The 21,211-nt window shown below is 42.8% G+C and overlaps 1 protein-coding gene across 1 annotated transcript in view; it reads left to right on the top strand.

Moving 5' to 3' along the window:
• LOC140195377 (insulin-like growth factor-binding protein 4) overlaps nucleotides 1–21,211 on the top strand; it is a 120,546-nt gene that overhangs the window by 63,156 nt on the left and 36,179 nt on the right. The window contains exon 2 of the mRNA XM_072253589.1: nucleotides 558–745. Within this exon, the coding sequence (XP_072109690.1) occupies nucleotides 558–745 (188 nt within the window). The remainder of the gene's footprint in view (nucleotides 1–557; nucleotides 746–21,211) is intronic.

Genomic DNA, 21,211 nt, shown 5'->3' with positions numbered 1-21,211 from the left:
TTGTGATCTTCTGCTGCTGTCGCCCATCCACTTCAAGGTTTGACATGTTGTACATGCAGAGATTTTCTTTTACTCAACACTGTCGTAATGCATGGTTATTTAAGTTACTGTCGCCTTTCTGTCAGGTGGAACCAGTCTGGCCATTTTCCTCTGACCTCTGTCATTAAGGCATTTTTGCCCACAGAACTGCCACTCACTAGATGTCTTTTGTTTTTTGTACCATTCTCCGTAAGCTCTAGAGATAGTTGTACGTGAAAATCCCAGGAGATCAGCAGTTTCTGAGATATTCAACAATCCACCAACAATCATTCCATGGTCAAAGTCATTTAGATCACATTCCTTCCCTGTTCTGATGTTTGGTCTGAATTACAACTGAACCTCTTGACCATACCTGCATGCTTTTATGCATTGAGTTGCTGCCACAGGATTGGCTGATTAGCTATTTGCATTAGCAAGCAGGTGTACGGGTGTAAAGTGGTCACTGAATGTAAGTTCAATTTGCAGTACTGTTGATACTTCAAACATTTACAGCATTGTGTGAAAACTGTCATTTTCAGAGACACAAACCACTGAGGTCGAAATTGAGAGTCCCAGCCCAGATGGAACAGAAGGCACCCAAGCAGGCACCAACTACAGGTTTATACCTGCTCCTGGACACAGCATCCCAGACAGACGGAATTCAGCTGATGCACAGATAGGGATGAGGGCCCGGATAAACTACAAACAAAAGCAGAGAGAGCAACTAGTAAGAACCAGAACTTTTATGAAATCATTGGGGAAAACTGTGATTAAATTACTGATGGTTTGACATTGATGTACATTTATCCTAGGTTTCCCTTTGATTGTATGAAGACTAATTTACTCTAATATCCAAGTGCAGGCATTGAAAATGATAAATTTCTTTCCATTTATATTTTTAGTTGCAATAATTTTCTGTTTTCTTCTATCTGGAATTGAGATTAACTGATCCTAGTCTATAGTCTAAGGACATGAACCGTCCACTGAAAGCTACTCAATCGTAGATCACAAAGTGATTCTAGTTTGAGGTTCCCTGTAAGCATTCACAGATTGACGCTTTCCAGTAACTAGTTCTCAATCAAGAGAATAAACATGTGGCTTTCTCTAACTAAAGACACTTCATCTAATCTTTGTTCCTAAGCATTACCTGTCTTAATTCAGTTAATTAGAGCATAACTGCAAACAATTCCTGGATTTCCTGCTCTAAATGCCATCACTACACACTGCTTTAAAAAAACGAAGATATTTTTAAGATTGCCTTTGAAGTAATTGAGAATGAATGACAATGTTAACAGAAATGAGTAGCTATTGCTATTCCAATTTTTTGCATGCCATCTTTACTTCACTGGGTCAGGACAAAAGCCTATTTTTTGAGAGATTAGAGATGAGATGTCATTTTATCTTTGACAAGGAATCTGCACAGAGAGTGCAATTATATTGGTTATAGATGGTAGTCATTGAAAAGAAATAATAAAATTACCATACTTTAAGTCAAGTTAAAAAGGAAAGTTAAAAATAAAATGTACACAATTCAATTAAATCTCGAAGTCTTTTCTGGAAACTGAACAGATATATGAAGTAATGCAACTAGACTAATACCAATCATTGCAAAAATGTTGGCATTTTATTGTTTTGGAGGTTGATAGCAGAACATTTTAAAAAAATCATAGGACAACAAGCAGAGTGATCATTGCTTTATGAAAGGAAAGTCGTGTTGAAAAATATGATGGAGATCTTCAAGAATGTAAAAAAAATCAGCATTGGTTAAAGGGAACCTGAAGATGCTGTTTATATTCTGATTTCCAGAGGCTATCAATGTATACCAGGTAAGAGTAAGATAAGAGTCCATGAGATTGGGGGTTGGTGTAGACAGCAGATTGGCTGGCAAACTAAATTTCAACAGAATGTTGGGATAAATGGATCCTTTTTCTATTTGGTAATCAGTGACCAGTGGACTACAATAGGAACTCAGCACTTCATGATCTATATCAACGATGTTGTTGACACTTCATCATAATTTTTTGTACAATTCCAGTTTGCACCAATTTATTGCTTTATGCTTGTCAGCGTATTTATTGTTATATTTATTATTACCATGTCTACTGTGTACTCGGTCAGCTTCAGTTGAGCAAGAAATTTTATTGTACCCTTGTGTACATGACAATAAACTAAACTGAATCTGACTTAGTGTACTGTAGTCAAATCTTTTGATGAGAAAATGATTGGTGAATTAAAAAGCTGTGAAGCTGTGGCCCCTATAAAGGAATATAGGTATTTTTAGTAGGCATGAACTTCATAAAATGAAGAAAAAATGTGACACTATCCACTTCAGAAGGAAAAATTACTAGTCAATTTCAATGGTTTGAATGGTTCAGTTTAATATCAGAGACTGTATACAGTATACAAACTGAATTCTTACTCTTCACAGGCATCCATGAAACAGAAAAAAACCCAAAGAATGAATAATAGAAAATGTTAGAACCCCAAAAAGCACCCCTCCCAAGCATAAGCAGCAGCAAAAGCATTAACCCTCCCCCTCTCCCTCCTGCTGCCCCACGTTCCAGCAAAAGAATCAACCCCCAACCACTCACCATGCAAACAATATCAAGGCCCCCAAAAGAGACCATAATCTAGAGTCCATCAAAAAACTACTGTCCCTCCCAACACTTCAACATTTCAGATAGGCTCCCTCTCTCTCTCACTAGCGAGGGAGAGAGAGATCACTTCTGCAACAACGAGAGGGGTGATCAACAGCTCACTGTTTTGACGTTGCAGTCTTTTGCGCCGCTTCTTAAAGCCCTCTGACTCGAGGACCAGCCGACTCTCACTCACCATCAGGAGAGAGAGAGATCACTCAATTACAGGGGCCCACCAACAGCAGAGTTATTATTAGAATGGAATGACTTGCAAATGCAGCATAAAAAGGGATCAGATGAACAACAAAAGAACGGCAAGAAAATAGAAAAGTTAGGAGAAGGAGTATAAAAGTTGAGAAGTTCTGATGTAACGTTAAAGCATATTTGAAAAACTTTGATCCCCATATTTAAGGAATGTTATAGTTACGATGGAGGCAGTGCAGATAAAATTTATTAGGTAAATTCCTGGGATGAAAAAGTGTATGTATGAAGGAAGGTTGAGAAAATTGGGCTTCACACATTGAAATGTGGAATGTCAGGTGATCTTACTGAAACATAAATGATTCTGAGAGAGTTGATCCACAAATTCATTGGGGTTAGTTTGTGTAAGTCTACCTGTCAGATGTGTTGATCCTGGAAAACTAACAGTGTTACTGCTGTTGCTATCCACTGCAAAACTTGCTGAAGGTATCTCTTTTTGAATCTTGGGGCCTGCTCTGCCATTCATCAAGATCACATCTGTTCTTCCATCTCAGAATTATTTCGTTGTGTTACTTCATATCCTCTGACTCCCTTAATATCTAGAAATCTATTGACCTTTGGTTTGAATGAAGTCAAGAACTTAACCTATATGTTCAGTCACAAAATAACAACAGTCCTCTTGTCAAGAATATATTTACACTTGTAGTCATTCTCACTTTTCTCCTGAGTGTTTGTCATTCACTCAGATCAAGGGCTCTTTGTGACCCTTTTCCAGTCACACCTAATGTGTGCAATATATTTTTGGAACAGTCTATGTTCACAATGCTTCCACAGCTTATTTTTCTAATTCCATCCTGCGTGGAGGTCCCAACACACAAACTTTAAATGCATGTTTTGAATTTCATCCCTTTATTGCATAGTTCATGAGGCTTCTTTTGCTTCAGCTGCCTCTTTCTCCCATTTTCCTTTCTAGATTAGACAGAGTCAGATTCAGACACATCCCAAGTGTTTTATGTATAAGTATCTATGCAGAAATATGCCCTATCAGAATCAGGTTAAATATCACTGTCACATATATCATGAAATTTGTTGTTTTCTGACAACAATACATTGCAATACATAAAGTTAAAACTATAAATTACAATAAGTATCTATATACTGCATACTACTGTATAAAAAAGAGAAAATTAAACTTTAAAAAATAATAAGTAAGCATTCAATGAGTTCATTGTTCATTTGGTAATATGATGGTGGATGGAAAGAAGATGTTACTGAAACACTGAGTGTGTGTCTTCAGGTTGATGTACGTATCTCCTCCTTGAGGGCAGCAATGAGAAGAGGGCATGTCCTGGGTGATGGGGGTCCTTAATGATAGATGCCACCATTTTGGGTCATTGCCTTTAGAAAGTGTCCTTGAGAACTCAACTTTCCGCAGCTTTTCCTAATCCTGTGCAGTGGCCCTGCGTACCAGATTATGATGCAACCAATTAGAATGCTCTCTGCGGTGTATCTGTAGAAGTTTGTCAGTGTCTTTGGTGACATACCAAAACTACTCAAACTCTTAATAAAGTATAGATGCTGTCATGCCCCTGTTGTAATTGCATCAATATTTTGAACCCAGGATATATCCTATAGGATGTTGACACCCAGGAACTTGAAACTGCTCACCCTTTCCACTTCTGATCCCTTGATGAGAATTGGTATGTGTTCCCTCGACTTCCCCTTCCTGAAGTCCACAATCTATTCTTTGGTTTTACTGACCTTGAATTCAAAATTATTGCTGCGAAACCACTCAACCAGCTGATCTACCTTGTTCCAGTATGCCTCCTCATCACCATCTGAAATGTTGCCAACAATAGTTGTGTCATCTGCAAATTTATGGATGTCAGATGAGTTGTGCCTAGCCACACACTTGTGGGTGTAGACTGAATAGAGCAGTGGACTAAGCACGCATCCTTGAAATGCACCTGTTATATTTTGTAACTCCATAAACTAAATGAAAGAAAAACACTGGAGACTAGGATAAACATATACTTCTCATTTTTAGATTTGTGACATGCTTTTACGTATATTCCTTAATGAATGAATTAAACAAACAAAGAATGCTTAATCAAATAATATGTTTACAATGTTACTCAAGTATTACAGAAATAGTAATACACAGCATGCCTCCTTGCTTAACTATAAACTCCAACTCAATATAAAGTGCATCTGCTTATATACAGTACATACATATATACCATATACTATATGATAAAAATACTATAAAGATGTCCACAGCATAGTAATTTTTAAATTGTCCCATTCAACCTCAAAGATTTAATTGCTTACTCTTGTGGGATAACGCTTTTCCTGAGAAAGGGAATCACTCTGCTTGGCAGGTGAGAACTGTGACTGTGAAACAATCTCAGGTTCTGAGGTCTCACCTGTGGTGGTTGTAGGAGTTGGCTCTGGGACTGCAGGGAGTGGTTCTGACAGCTCTGGACACCCATGTATCCACCTCTGATCATCTCTTCATCCCTTGCAAGGACTGCTTGTCCAGAAGTGAAACATCTAATCTCCTTGTTTGTGGAGCCATCAGTTTCTCTCGGCTGTTTGTTCTGAGTGCTCCTTCTGAGATTGGGGTTGAGGGGATCCAAGTGTGAGCACAAGGAACAACCCAGGAACAGCATAGCTAGTGAGCTGTTGGTTGTGGAGTGTGCTGCATTGTGATATGCAGGGAGGCAACTGGTGAGCTTCTGATTCAGTGTTCTGCTGACATTACTCTCAGTATGTTCTTGAGACTCTGGATAAACCTTTCCATCAAACTATTTGTAGCTGTGTGGTACAGTACAGATGTAATATGTCCAATTCCATTCATTTCCAGGAATGACTGAAAATGTTCCACAACAAACTGTGATCCATTGTCACAGACTAAGTGTGCTGGAACACCAGTCCTTGAGAAGAGGCTTCTCAACACATCAGCAGTGTGTGAGGCTGTAGTGGAGGATATTGGGAACACTTCTGGCCACTTTGTAGCTGCATCCATTACTATCAAGACATTTGTGCCCATGAATGGTCTGGCAATATCCATATGAATCCTCTGCCTGGGCAATGCAGGTTATTCCCAGGAAGGGAGAGATGCTGTTCTTGGCATCTACTGGATGTGTTAGCATCCCAAAAAGTGCTTGGCAAGCTGTTCGATCTGCTGATCTATCCCAGGCCACCAGACAACGTTTAAATGCAATGCTTTCATTTTGACCACGCCTTGATGATCGACATGAAGCTTCTCATTTTAATTCTCAGCTTGTATGGTACAACAACTTCCTATCCCCATGTGTGGCACCCCTTGTCAAGGGTAAGTTCATCCTGGTGCTGGTAAAAATGGGGGAACTGGGATTTCTGCTGCATATTCAGCCATTCTGGATGGTCATGTAGACCTGAGCCAGTGTGAGTTCTTTTCTGGTTTCCCTTTGGATCATGCCTCCTGTAATAGGGAGACTTCTGATTTACGTTAGAAAGAATATGTCTAGAAGCATGTCCTCTTTTGTAAATGTTTCAGGTATTGCCTTTTCCAAGGTTATATGGGACAATCCATCAGCATTTCCATGAGTGGTCATTCTCTTGAATTCAGTATTGTAATTGTGTCCTCCAAGAAGCAGAGCCCATCTCCGCATTCCTGCGTGTGCTGTTGGTGGATACCCTTCTGTGGATTGAAAGTGGACAGTAGTGATTGGTGGTTAGTAATGAGGATAAACTCTCTCCCATACAAGTACTGGTTAGAATATTTTACACCCCAAACTAGAGTAAAGGCATCTCTGTCAATCAGTGTGCAATTTTTCTCTGCAGCGGTAAGGAAATGCGGTGCGAAGGCAATGGAGTATCCACTTCCATCACTCGTAACATGTGACATGACTACACCTATACCATAAGGTGAGGTTTCATAGACAAGCTTTGCTGGATGACTGATGTGGACCATAATATGTGAGTACAGTGCCAGATGTCACCAATTCCTGTACCTTTAGGAAAGCCACCTTACTCTGCTTTGTCCATTACCATTTCTTCTGGATCTGTAGTAATGAGTTCAAGGGGTGTAGCACAAAGGCCAGGTTTGCCAGGAACCTGCTGTAGTCATTAAAAAATCCTAAAAGGGACTGCAACTATGACACATCTTTGGCCTTGGGGCATCCACCACTGCTTGAATTTTCTTAACACGCGAGCATAATAGTTGTGAGTCAATGGTATGACCACAGTAAGTGATGCTTGGTTTAAGGAATTCACACTTGTTGCATCATGCTCTGAACCCATAATTGCCCATGGGCTCCACTCAACCTTGGAAATAATTCCTTCAGCCTCCATGTGATCTTGCTCACTGGCTACTGTATCACAGGTACAAGGAACTGGGCAAGCTTTGTAAAACTTAAGTATAGATTTTCAATTTAACACTATTTTACTCTTGATATGTTTGAGTATTCCAAAAGCATCCTTAAACACTGCTGTGCCATCACTCAGTATCCTTCTTAATTCGATTTCAGTCAATTCTATTGCAGGATATGTAGCATGCAAATGGTGGATGGATCTCCAATCAAGTTGTGGTTGTCTAAGCCAGTCATATTCCCACAAAGCTTGCCCTTCTGTTTTTACCACTTACAAGTCTATAGTGGCTTGTTGGTTGTTGTATTTCACTGTTTTGAATGTATTCCCCAGGAATTACCTTTTCTCCAGTATAAGTTCCTAGTTGGATATCTGCAGGCTTCAGTTCAGTATCTTTGACATGCCTTTCAAACATATTTTATGGAATGACCGAACCAGCTGAACCAGTGTCCAATTGCATTTAGTTATTTTCTGTTCAGTCTGGTGTCAGCCATATTGCTTGTCTGATGGCAGTTTTCATTGTAAATCTCATGACTGCTTAGTCCTACGTCACTCTCAACATTCTCAGCTTTTTCATCACAGCATGCAGATTACTGCTCTTTTTGAAACTGAAACTTCTTATCTTTTTCTCTTTCCTGTGCGGTCCATTTATTTTGTCTGTCTGATATTCTCTTTGTATGTGTCCTACTTTATTGCATTTTCTGCAAGTTTCACCTTTAAACCTGCACTGGTTTTCAGCATGTGAGCACCTGCCACAATGGTAAGACAATTTGTTCAGCCAGGCTGGTTTCTCTTTAGACATTGCAATTTTGTTCATGTTGACTTTCATTCCTTACTACAACTCAGTTAAGTCTCTGGCTGCCATTTCTATTGATACAGCTATCACAACTACTCTAATAAATGTGAGTTGTGCTTCAGTTAGGACCCATTTTGAATGCTTTCTTGTAGGATTCCTAAGATGAAAATTGAAGTGATCTGCAATCACCAATGGTTTTGGTTCTAAATGGTCCTGCGTTATGTTTATGATATCAGCAAAGATCATTCCGGTTGATTTAGTTGGAGCCATTAAACTTCTAAGCAAACTGTATGATTTTTGATCTAGTGCGGTGAGTAACACTGGCACTCACTTTCATTGGCTATTTCATTTATACTTTATACTTTATTGTCGGCAAACAATTGATACTAGAACGCACAATCATCACAGCGATATTTGCTTCAAAATATTGCTCAATTCTTTCAGAATGCATTGTTTAGTTATTTATTACACAACCAAGTGCATCTATCTTTCCGATATAGCCAGCCATTTCTGTTTTTTATACTTATTATTATTATCATCCTGAAATCATTGTTTATGAACCTGTGAATTTCATCTTTTTTTTGTCTTTTTTTAACTCGACCATCTTCTCCTCTTGCAAAGAAAACAAAATGTGCTGCACTTTTTTTAGTTTGAACATCTCACTGTGCTTTTTTTTTACTCAAGAATCTCTTTGCACTTCAACGGATAGGTAGTCATCTTGATTTTGTTTAAAACTTCCTCATTACCACTGTTTTGTTTTATAACTCTATAAACTAACTGAAAGAAAAACATGGGAAACCAGGATAAACATGTGCTCTCCGTTGTTACTTTAGTGAGGCATGCACATATACCCTAGTGTTGTATTGACATATACTATTTATGTACAGTGCTTTTACATATAACTTGTAATTATTTACTTGAAGAAACATAGAATGCTTTTTCAAACAATGAATTTATACTATTTCTCAAACATTACTGAAATATTAAATGCACAACAGAGCCAGATTTGATTGTCAATGAGGAGGAGATGTTGTTTCTGACTGTACAAAGGTCCAGGTTTTGGAGCTTGTTGATTGGAACTGAGGGTTTGATTGTGTTGACTCTGAGCTTCAGCCTGATATATTCTATTTTCCAGGTGATCCATGGCTGAATCAAGAACCAGTGAGATTGCATCTGCTGTAGACCTGTTTTGACAATAGGCAGATTGCAACAGGTCCAGGTCCTTGTTTAGGCAGATGTTGATTTTAGCCATGACAAACCTCTCAAAGCACTTCATCACAGTAGATATGAGAGCCACTGAGTGATAGTCATTGAAGCAACTTACCCTGCTCTTCTTGGGCACTGGTAAGATTGTTGCCCTTTTGAAGCTGACTAGGAAACTCTGACCAGAGCAGTGAGAGATTGAAGATGTCCTTGAACACTCCCACCCATTGATTGAGACTGTTTTTTGAAGTCCTACCAGGTAGTGCATCAGAGCCAGATGCTGCAGGGATTTGCACAGGTGTAGCTTTATTCCCACTTTCAAAGCCTGCATAGAAAGTGTTGAGCTCACCTGAGAGTGAAGCATCACAGCCATTCATGATGTTAGGTTTCACTTTGTAGGAAGTGATAGCTTGTAAAACCCTGCCAGAGTTGACATGCATCCAATTCCATCTGTAACCTCAACTGAAACTGTTTTTTTGTCCTTAGAATAGCCTTCTGTAGGTCATACCTGGATCTCTTGTACAGTCCTGGATCACCAGTCTTGAATTGAATGCCCTAGATCCAGCCCTCAGCAGACTCTCCAGGTTCATATATATGAAACACTCTGGTTCCGTTGGCTGCATGTCTAGAGGATACAACCACCAGCCCTGCCAAACGAGGGAGATTGAAGCACAAACCCATCAAAACCCCCTGTTTGTGTGGATAATGTGCGGTTCATTACCCTGTTACAAATCAGTACCACAAAATAACGGACAGTATACCACATACAATTACATGATTTAGCTTCATAATTCTTCGTTTGACTAAAGGGTGAGTAAAGAGAAAGTAAAACAAAAAGAAAAGGGCCCATTTTAATGAAACAGTCTAATGTGCACAAGTTGGAGCTCACGGCTTTCCTTTCTCTGGTCCTCCATCGATTTCCCTACGGTTTCACCTGACTCAGTGTGAGAAGCGTTGGGAATCTCTTCCTCAATCAGTGGGGAGTTAGCAAAAGGCAGCATATACCACACCCCCACTTCCTCATCTTCCAAGTCCATATCCCCATCGGGGCAGGGACCAGTCTAATCTCTCCTGCTGTTGGTCCGTCAGTCGCTCTGCATCATCACAGAGTCCTGTTACTAGGAGTAGGCTCCAGGTCAGGCTCTGGTTCAACCTGCACCTCTTGTCCCAGAGGTAGAAGGTGGTTCTGATGGAGAATCCTGACAGGCCCATTCCCATCCTCTGGTTTCACCTGGAAAACTGGTACATTGGCATCTGGCTCTCCACTGCATGGGGCATAACCACCCAGTGGTCAGCCAACTTATATTTCCCAGGTAGCCCCAAATCCTTTATAAGGATTCGGTCTCCCAGCATGAGTTGGGAGAACCTAACCTTTTCATCATGCCCCCTCTTATTTCCTTGATTCTGCTTGGCAGCCGTGACCTCAGCTAATTCTTAAGTCTTTTTCAGCTCCCTTTTCATAACAGGCACATACTTCAGATAAGTCTTCGGTGGTAGTTCTTCCTCACCATTCTAAAACAAAGGTCGATGGGCAACCTTGCCTCACGCCCAAACATCAGATAATATGATGAGTACCTGGTAGCTTCATTTCGTGTACAGTTGAAGTAGTGGACCAGATGCCCAATATGTTGTTTCCACTTGATCTTCTTGCTGATTTCCAAGGTTCCGAGCATGTCTAGGAAGGTCCGATTAAACCTCTCAAGCTGGGGATCATCCTGTGGGTGATAAGACATAGTGCTCGACTTCTCGACTCCAAGTATGCTCAGTAGCTCATGTATGAGCTACTCTCCAAATCCTGTCCCTGATCACCATGTATCTGCCTGGAGGGGCCATAATAAATGAAATATTTCTTCCATAACACTTTGGCCACCGTGGACACCCTCTGATCCTTGGTAGGAAAAGCTTGCACATATCTACTGTAGTGATCCAAGATGACATTTGCCATGTTGCTGGCATCTGGCTCTATTAACAGGAAATCCATACACATCAGGTCAAGGGGCCCAGCACTCTGCAAGTGGGACAATGGAGCGGCCCTCTTAGGCAGTGTCTTCCTCTGTATGCATCGAATGCACGACTTATGGTACTATTCCTATTCTTCTTCCTGGCCACTACTATTGGGGATGCATAGGGGCTTCTGGATTCAGTGATGGTCCCAGCTTCCTTCAACTTACACAAATGCTGCCAAACGTCTTCCACCTCTGCAGGGGCCAGTCGCCATGACCTTTCTCTGAACGGGGTGTCCTCAGTCACGCGGGTAGTGTGGCGAGTTCTCTTAGAACAATCCACATCAAACTGGTCAGTAGAAAAGACACCTTCCACTTTCAACATCTGCTCTATCAACCTCCTCTTCAAACCCGCAGGTATCGGGGAGTCCCCAAAGTTGAATGATTCAGCGGTCAACTTTCCCCCTTTCGCAGATAGTTTCCCCTCAGCTTGTCTCACAGGGACACTAGACATTACTGTCACCAGGAAGCGGTGAGCTGGGGCATCCCCCGCTTGAAGGTGACCTCGCTCTTCGTAGTGTTCCTGATGATCACTGACAACCTGTTTGCCTGTACTACCAAAGGCTTCTGCAGTTCAGGTCTCACCAGTACCCCAGTAAGTACACCCGACTCCTCTCCGTGGTCTTCCGGAGCATCCACTAAAAGGGTTCTCCGCCTCAGGCATTCCGGCAAATTTGGGGTTTCCCATCACTCTCACTAATTCCACAGGCGGTAACACGACTGGCTTTGTCTGGGTGAACCACACAGTCCCTCGTCTAATCTCATTATCTGGCCCAGTACTGCCACCAGGTGAACTTCCTTGAAAGCAGCTCAAAACACCAGGTGAAAGGACATTGTCTTCAGAAAGCTTTCTCCATCTCTCTGCTTGCAGGCTCCCATTAGTCTCCTCAAAATAGGAGTGTTTGTCCCCACAAGAACTGAAACTACGCCCCTCTCAACGGTGTCCGGACAAACCAGTGCTAATTTATCAAGGACTTCAGCCAGTCCCACATCTGCCTCTGAAATCTTCAGCTTCATTGACAAATAACCATCATATGGATAATCACCCCAGATCTCTCGTACACTGAGTGGCGTCAATGATAAATGCGTCAAATACTGGTTGTGAAATGAACGGTACAGCAAAGTGACCTGCGACCCTGTGTCAAGTATGGCTCTAGCATAAGTACCCTCTATCTGTAGCTATACACTGGAACTTGGTCCCATTAATCCTTCAGGAATAAGATGTTTTTGATTTAGAGTGTTCCTTGATATATTGCTGGGAATGTGCTCCCCTCAGAGTGCCAGGCCGTCCCCTCACTGGGTCTCTTTCAAGTTTTCCCGACAACTCTCTCTGCTTAGGTACATGAGGGATCACTTTCCAAGGGATTTCCCATCGCTCACACTCCTGCCTGAAGTGTCCCTGTTCACCACAGTTTTATAATAGGGGCTGTTCCCCTTCTTGCTGCTAGCAGCCCTCTGTGTTATCTATCCACTTAGAAGGCCACCTCCCTATCAGCTCCATCATAGGGGGAGGGGGGCATACCCACTGATAACAACCGGGACATGTCAGTTCTCAATTCTGCCACAATCTCCTTTTCCACTCCCTGGGTTGGGCTATCCGTAGCCACTTCAATATAGAGGGCTACTAACGAGGACTGTACCCTGCTGATGGAGCTCCCCCCTGCCCCCACCTCCTCCCAGAAAGTATGGACAGCCCACAGCCCCCCTCCCCCAGGGCCCCAGTAGTACCAGGCAGTTCCACTGCTGTTTCATCAGCGATATTCTGGACTAAGACAATGTCTGTGCCCACAATTTTATCAAACCTCCACCCCACAATCGTAACAGTACTTAAAATTTGAATTAACAAGTCATAAGAGACACAAATGTCTACCCCATTCAACATGCACGCATTTGTTACCAGTAAACCCATGGATTTGCACCACCGCTCAACCCCGGCAGCATCCATAACCACATACCATAACCGCTTTACCAGACAATAGTTTAGCACAGACTTGAACATACAACCCACTGGATCAATGCTCAGGGCAAACACACATCATCCAACAAAATTGATCCCGGATGAGCCCCCACAATTGAAACACTCCAGTTCCATTGGCTGCATAAGCCTAAGGAAGACAATCTCCGGCCCTGCCAAACACAGGAGATTGAAGCATAAGCCCATCAAAACCCCCTGTCTGAGTGGATGCTGCGCAGTTCATTACCCTGTTACAAATCAGTACCACAAATTAACAGACAGTATATCACATACAATTAAACAATTTAGCTTTATAATTCTTAATTTGACTAAAGGGTTAATAAAGAAAAGACAAAAAAAGAAAAGGACCCATTTTAATGAAAGAGTCTAATGTGCACAAGTTGGAGCTCATGGTTTTCCTTTCACCGATCCTCCTTCGATCTTCCCGGGCTTCGTTGAATCAGAGCCCTGTTCTGGGTCGAGTCATATGACCTCATCTCTCTGGCGTCTTCTCCCGTCATCTCCTACTGGACCAAAGACCCACTCACACCAGTGTCAGGCACACAACACTCCCCTCATTATACGGCCCACATGCCAAAGCACCCGTTATCTCTAACCATAACCCAAACACTGCTTCTACAGAAAGACCATTACATTAGCAGTGAAGCCTTTCCCAATGTGTTATATATACATATATACATATGTGTGTGTGTATGTGTATATGTGTTTGCATGTATATAACACTATAGAAAAAACTGTGCTGGAAATCAAAATACAGTAAGAAAATGTGGGAAACACTCAGCAGGTTAGGTAGTTTCTGTAAAAAAAGAACAAAAGTTGGGGAACTCAGAATAAAAGCGATGCCGTAGACCTTTAACATCGTAATCAGTGAGTTGTTTTGTTTTGGTCTCCCCTTTCGCTGTGCGAAGGGCGGCACCTCTCCGTCCCTTTATTAGGGAGAGAGCGAGCCTGTGGCAAGTCGAATTGTTGGGTGAAGAATTTGTTTCTGTTGTACTGCAAATCAGAGTCTCTGGGGGCTTTTCTTTCACTTGCTCGATGGGTGGTGGTTGCAGATGTTTTCTGCTGGAACAAGTGGGGGTGGGGAGGGTGGAGGGTTTTTGCTGCTTATGTGTGTGAAGGAGAAAGGGACCATTGGAGTTCTAACATTTTACTGTCATTCATTCTCTGGGGTACTCTTGTTTTTGTGGATATCTGCAAAGAACAAGAATCTCAGGTTGTATACATAGAAACATAGAAACATGGAAAATAGGTGCAGGAGTAGGCCATTCGGCCCTTCGGGCCTGCACCTCCATTTATTATGATCATGGCTGATCATCCAACTCAGAACACCGCCCCAGCCTTCCCTCCATACCCCCTGACCCCCGTAGCCACAAGGGCCATATCTAACTCCCTCTTAAATATAGCCAATGAACTGGCCTCAACTGTTTCCTGTGGCAGAGAATTCCACAGATTCACCACTCTGTGTGAAGAAGTTTTTCCTAATCTCGGTCCTAAAAGTCTTCCCCTCTATCCTCAAACTGTGACCCCTCGTTCTGGACTTCCCCAACATCGGGAACAATCTTCCTGCATCTAGCCTGTCCAATCCCTTTAGGATCTTATACGTTTCAATCAGATCCCCCCTCAATCTTCTAAATTCCAACGAGTACAAGCCCATTTCATCCAGTCTTTCATCATATGAAAGTCCTGCCATCCCAGGAATCAATCTGGTGAACCTTCTCTGTACTCCCTCTATGGCAAGGATGCCTTTCCTCAGATTAGGGGACCAAAACTGCACACAATACTCCAGGTGTGGTCTCACCAAGGCCTTGTACAACTGCAGTAGTACCTCCCTGCTCCTGTACTCAAATCCTCTCGCTATAAATGCCAGCATACCATTCGCCTTTTTCACCGCCTGCTGTACCTGCATGCCCACTTTCAATGACTGGTGTATAATGACACCCAGGTCACGTTGCACCTCCCCTTTTCCTAATCGGCCACCATTCAGATAATAATCTGTTTTCCTATTTTTGCCACCAAAGTGGATAACTTCACATTTATCCACATTAAATTGCATCTGCCATGAATTTGCCCACTCACCCAACCTATCCAAGTCACCCTGCATCCTCTTAGCATCCTCCTCACAGCTAACACTGCCACCCAGCTTCGTGTCATCCACAAACTTGGAGATGCTGCATTTAATTCCCTCATCCAAGTCATTAATATATATTGTAAACAACTGGGGTCCCAGCACTGAGCCTTGCGGTACCCCACTAGTCACCGCCTGCCATTCTGAAAAGGTCCCGTTTATTCCCACTCTTTGCTTCCTGTCTGCTAACCAACTCTCCACCCACACCAATACCTTACCCCCAATACCGTGTGCTTTAAGTTTGCACACTAATCTCCTGCGTGGGACCTTGTCAAAAGCCTTCTGAAAATCCAAATATACCACATCCACTGGTTCTCCCCTATCCACTCTACTAGTTACATCCTCAAAAAATTCTATGAGATTCGTCAGACATGATTTTCTTTTCACAAATCCATGCTGACTTTGTCCGATCATTTCACCGCTTTCCAAATGTGCTGTTATCACATCCTTGATAACTGACTCCAGCAGTTTCCCCACCACCGACGTTAGGCTAACCGGTCTATAATTCCCCGGTTTCTCTCTCCCTCCTTTTTTAAAAAGTGGAGTTACATTAGCCACCCTCCAATCCTCAGGAACTAGTCCAGAATCTAATGAGTTTTGAAAAATTATCACTAATGCATCCACTATTTCTTGGGCTACTTCCTTAAGCACCCTGGGTTGCAGACCATCTGGCCCTGGGGATTTATCTGCCTTCAATCCCTTCAATTTACCTAACACCACTTCCCTACTAACATGTATTTCGCTCAGTTCCTCCATCTCACTGGACCCTCTGTCCCCTACTATTTCTGGAAGATTATTTATGTCCTCCTTAGTGAAGACAGAACCAAAGTAATTATTCAATTGGTCTGCCATGTCCTTGCTCCCCATAATCAATTCACCTGTTTCTGTCTGCAGGGGACCTACATTTGACTTTACCAGTCTTTTCCTTTTTACATATCTATAAAGGCTTTTACAGTCCGTTTTTATGTTTCCTGCCAGTTTTCTCTCATAATCTTTTTTCCCCTTCCTAATTAAACCCTTTGTCCTCCTCTGCTGAACTCTGAATTTCTCCCAGTCCTCAGGTGAGCCACTTTCTCTGGCTAATTTGTATGCTGCTTCTTTGGAATTGATACTATCCCTTATTTCTCTTGTCAGCCACGGGTGCACTACCTTCCTTGATTTATTCTTTTGCCAAACTGGGATGAACATTTGTTGCAGTTCATCCATGCAGCCTTTAAATGCTTGCCATTGCATATCCACCGTCAATCCTTTAAGTGTCATTTGCCAGTCTATCTTAGCTAATTCACGTTTCATACCTTCAAAGTTACCCCTCTTTAAGTTCAGAACCTTTGTTTCTGAATTAACTATGTCACTCTCCATCTTAATGAAGAATTCCACCATATTATGGTCACTCTTACCCAAGGGGCCTCTCACAACAAGATTGCTAATTAACCCTTCCTCATTGCTCAAAACCCAGTCCAGAATAGCCTGCTCTCTAGTCGGTTCCTCGACATGTTGGTTCAAAAAACCATCCCGCATACATTCCAAGAAATCCTCTTCCTCAGCACCTTTACCAATTTGGTTCACCCAATCTACATGTAGATTGAAGTCACCCATTATAACTGCTGTTCCTTTATTGCACACATTTCTAATTTCCTGTTTAATACCATCTCCGACCTCACTACTACTGTTAGGTGGCCTGTACACAACTCCCACCAGCGTCTTCTGCCCCTTAGTGTTACGCAGCTCCACCCATATCGATTCCACATCTTCCCGGCTTATGTCCTTCCTTTCTATTGCGTTAATCTCTTCTTTAACCAGCAACGCCACCCCACCTCCCCTTCCTTCATGTCTATCCCTCCTGAATATTGAATATCCCTGAACGTTGAGCTCCCATCCCTGGTCACCCTGGAGCCATGTCTCTGTGATCCCAACTATATCATAATCATTAATAACAATCTGCACTTTCAATTCATCCACCTTATTACGAATGCTCCTTGCATTGACACACAAAGCCTTCAGGCGCTCTTTTACAACTCTCTTAGCCCTTATACAATTATGCTGAAAAGTGGCCCTTTTTAATGCTTGCCCTGGATTTGTCGGCCTGCCACTTTTACTTTTCTCCATAGTACTTTTTGTTTCTACCTCACTTTACACCCCTCTGCCTCTCTGCACTGGTTCCCATCCCCCTGTAGTGAACTAACCTCCTCACGCCTAGCCTCTTTAATTTGATTCCCACCCCCCAACCATTCTAGTTTAAAGTCACCTCAGTAGCCCCCGCTAATCTCCCTGCCAGGATATTGGTCCCCCTAGGATTCAAGTGCAACCCGTCCTTTTTGTACAGGTCACGCCTGCGCCAAAAGAGGTCCCAATGATCCAAAAACTTGAATCCCTGCCCCCTGCTCCAATCCCTCAGCCACGCATTTATCCTCCACCTCATACTGTATACCTTCTCTGATATTAATTGATCATTGAAAAGTTTATGATTCACTTTCACAGCCTTTATAAAGGGGTATTTGCCTAATATTGGCAGAACTGCTGAGTGGTTCTTGATCTCTTTCAGATTTCCAATATCTGCTTTTTCCATGTTTTCGTTATTTTCACATAATTTACCAACCTGTAAAAGATTGCTGATACAAGGATGTATGAAGTGTTCTCTCTAGATATCTGTAGTTTAATTGAGTCATTATTTGGTGTTAGGTAATTATCCACAGCGCACTTTATCTGGTATCAGGTATTGATGACATCAAGCCTTTCACCTGTGCTATCCAACATGCACTAGGTGGACACATATTAATGCAAATATCCAATCAGACAATCGTGCAGCAGCAATTCAATGCAGAAAATCATGCAAACATGGTCAAGAGCACGAGTCATGGTTCAGTGCAATAAAAGAACAATTGTTGTTCAAACCAAACTTCAGAAGGGGAAGAAATGCGACCAAAGTGACCTGGACCGTGGAATGATTGTTGATGCCCAATGGGGTGGTTTGAGCATCTCAGAAACTGCTGATCTTTTGGGATTTTCACGCACAACAGTCTCTAAAGTTTACAGAGAATGGTGTGAAAAGCAGTAAAATAATATAGTGAACAGGAAGTCTGTGGGTAAAAATGCCTTGTTAATGAGAGTCTCAAGAAATGTAGAGGAGGCTTGACCCAAGAGCAGAACAATGGAGGTGATTCAGCAATGAACAATGACTCCAGGACATACCTTTTCCCAGTTGATCAGGTAGCACACACCATGTCCACAATGACGTGAATCCACCAACTGGTGAATCATTTACACTGGACCACCTTCCACCAACCTAGATTCTGGAGGAGCAGGTTGAGTGGTCCATGGACAATGGGCTTTGAGGTAGGACACATGGAATGCAGTTGTGATCCTGCAGCTGGAGATGACAGGAAAGATTTGATATGATGGGTAATCTTGAAAGGACTAATGAACCGGGGAGCTTGTGGGAGTCAGTGTACAGGGACAGATCTTGGGTAGACGGCCAGACACGGTCCCTAGGCCGGAGTAGTTTCCCTGGGTGCCACTAGCAGTTGGCCTAACGGCAGTAGGCATAATTGATAACTAGGATAACCCTCTTCCAAATATTCTGGCAGCAGCAACCCAGGGCACTGGTGGACAAGATCTCCACATTGACTCTTCTGAAAAGAACAATAGGAGTTGGTAGGCATGAAGCACCTCAAAGGGTAACATACCCATGGCAGAGGAAGTATGTAAATTGTGGGACAGCTCATCCCAGAGGAAGTACTTCTTCCATGTGAAAGGGTTAGATGCGGTAAAGCTTTGCAGAAACTTTTCCACTTTTTGATCAGCTCTTTTGGACCGCATGTTGGCCTGCAGATGACAGCAGAGGACAAACTCACTGAAGTTTAGAGAAGGGAACAGATGGCTGGCTTGAATCAGGAGATGAATTGTGGTTCTTGGTTCGACACAAGGCCCTCAGGGAAGTCATGGAGGAAAACTACATGTTGAAAAAACAGTTCTACCATCTCAGCAGCTGACAGAAGTTTGGAGATGCATGAAGGTGACTGCCTTGGAGTACCAGTCTACCACTATCATGACCACCATAGCCCTATCAGATGGTGACAAACCAGTGTCGAAATCCAAGGTGATGTGGGACCAAGAGTGTCGAAGGACCAGCAGGAATCCCAGGGGACCATTGGTTGCAGGAATTGGACTGGGAACATTGAGGGCAGGCAGCAATAAACTGTCATAAATCTGCGTTCATGGTGGACCACCAGCACTGGCGTCGCAGAAAATCCAGAGTCCACCGTGCACCTAGATGGCTGGAAAAGGCTGAGGAGTGCACAAACTGGAGTGCAACAAAGTCAGCATGCACATATAATTGTCAGGGGTGTTGGCTGGAGCAGAGTTTCATTGTAACACCAGGGTGGATCTGGTTCTCAAGGATCCAGCTGATTGGGGGCAAGGATTTGGGATGATGAATGATACGCTCCATTTCAGCTGTGTCAAACTGACTTGACAAGGCATCTGCTTTAGTGTTTTTGGAGACAGGTCAGTAGGAGATTAAATTAAATGGTCAAAGAAGAGAGCCCAGCGAACCTGATGTGGGTTGTGTTAGTGGGTCTGTTGAATGGATATGATATTCTGATTGTCAGTCCAGATCAGAAAGGACTCATTATTTCCCATCAGCCAATGTTTCCATTCCTCCAAAGCCCATTTTGATGGCGAATAGCTCCCTGTCTCCTACTCATTACACGAGAAGACTAGTCCTCCCATCTGGTCCTTGTTAGGAGAGGTTGGCCCAAGCACCCACATCAGATGCATCTAGCACTACTGCCAAAGATCTGGAGGACTTCAGATGATAGAGAATGGGAGTAGTGGTAAAGTGTCTCCTGAGCTCCTCAAAAGCGTGGTCCGCGGCAGCAGATTACATTATCTGTGAGGTAGGTGACTAGGTGAGGAAAGTGACAGGAGTAGCAATTTGGCTGTAGTTCCTGAAGAAAGTTGTAGAAACCCAAGAAGCGCAGTAGAGTAGCAGTTTGAGGGAGCACAGTCAGAGCCTTTCAACAGTGGTGTGCACTTTCTCTGGGTCCATAGTTCGACAGTGGGGTAAAAGGACATAACCAGGAAGGAAATGACTGGAGTTTGGAACTGGCATTTCTTAAACTTGCTGTAGAGTTCATTTTTGAGGAGACGCTGAAGGACTGAATGGATGAGACAGACACTCTCTTGGGGTCCTTAGGGAAGAAAAGGATGGTGTTGAGGTAGATGACAAAAACATACTTGTGTAGCAAGTTTCAAAGGACCTCATTAAAGAAGGCTTATAAAATAGCTGGACTGTTAGAAAGTCTAAAGAGCATCACCAAGTATTCACAGTGGCCAGGGGATGTTATGAACCCTGTCTTCCACTCGTCTTCCTAATGGATGCAAATCAAACTGTACCGTGTTCTGTCAATCCAGCTTGGTGAAAATCTGGGCCCCGTGGTCTGTTTTGAATGCACTATCCATCAAGGGGAGAACGCAGCACTTCTTATTGGTGATTTTATTAAGCCCATGGTAATCGATGCAGGGATGGAGACCCCCATCTTTCTTTACAACAAAGAAGAATGCTGCACTGGCTGGGGTCTCGGATAGTTGAATGAAGCCATGCTAGAGTGCTTTAGCAATGTAGTCATTCCTGGCTTGGATCTCAGGAGGGGAGAAGGAGAATAGATGACGTTGGGGAGAGGTGTTGCCTGTGAGGAGGTCAACTGTGTAGTTTTGTGTCTGTGAGGTGGCAGAGTGCTGGTTTTCCTTTTCCGGGGGCGATAGCAATGTTGAGATATTCCTGTGGGAGTCTGGTGAGATTGAGAGTTTCCTCCATCTCAACAGATTTATGGGATGAAGTCAACTGAAGTTGCAGGCAGGTGGTCTGACAGGTGGGTCCCAGCTCAGTGGTGAACTGGATGA

This window comes from Mobula birostris, chromosome 3, assembly GCF_030028105.1.
Source record: "Mobula birostris isolate sMobBir1 chromosome 3, sMobBir1.hap1, whole genome shotgun sequence".
NCBI classification, from domain to species: Eukaryota; Metazoa; Chordata; class Chondrichthyes; order Myliobatiformes; family Myliobatidae; genus Mobula; species Mobula birostris.
The sequence above is the reverse complement of the archived record's forward strand: the minus strand, read 5'-3'. Positions and strand labels throughout refer to the sequence as shown.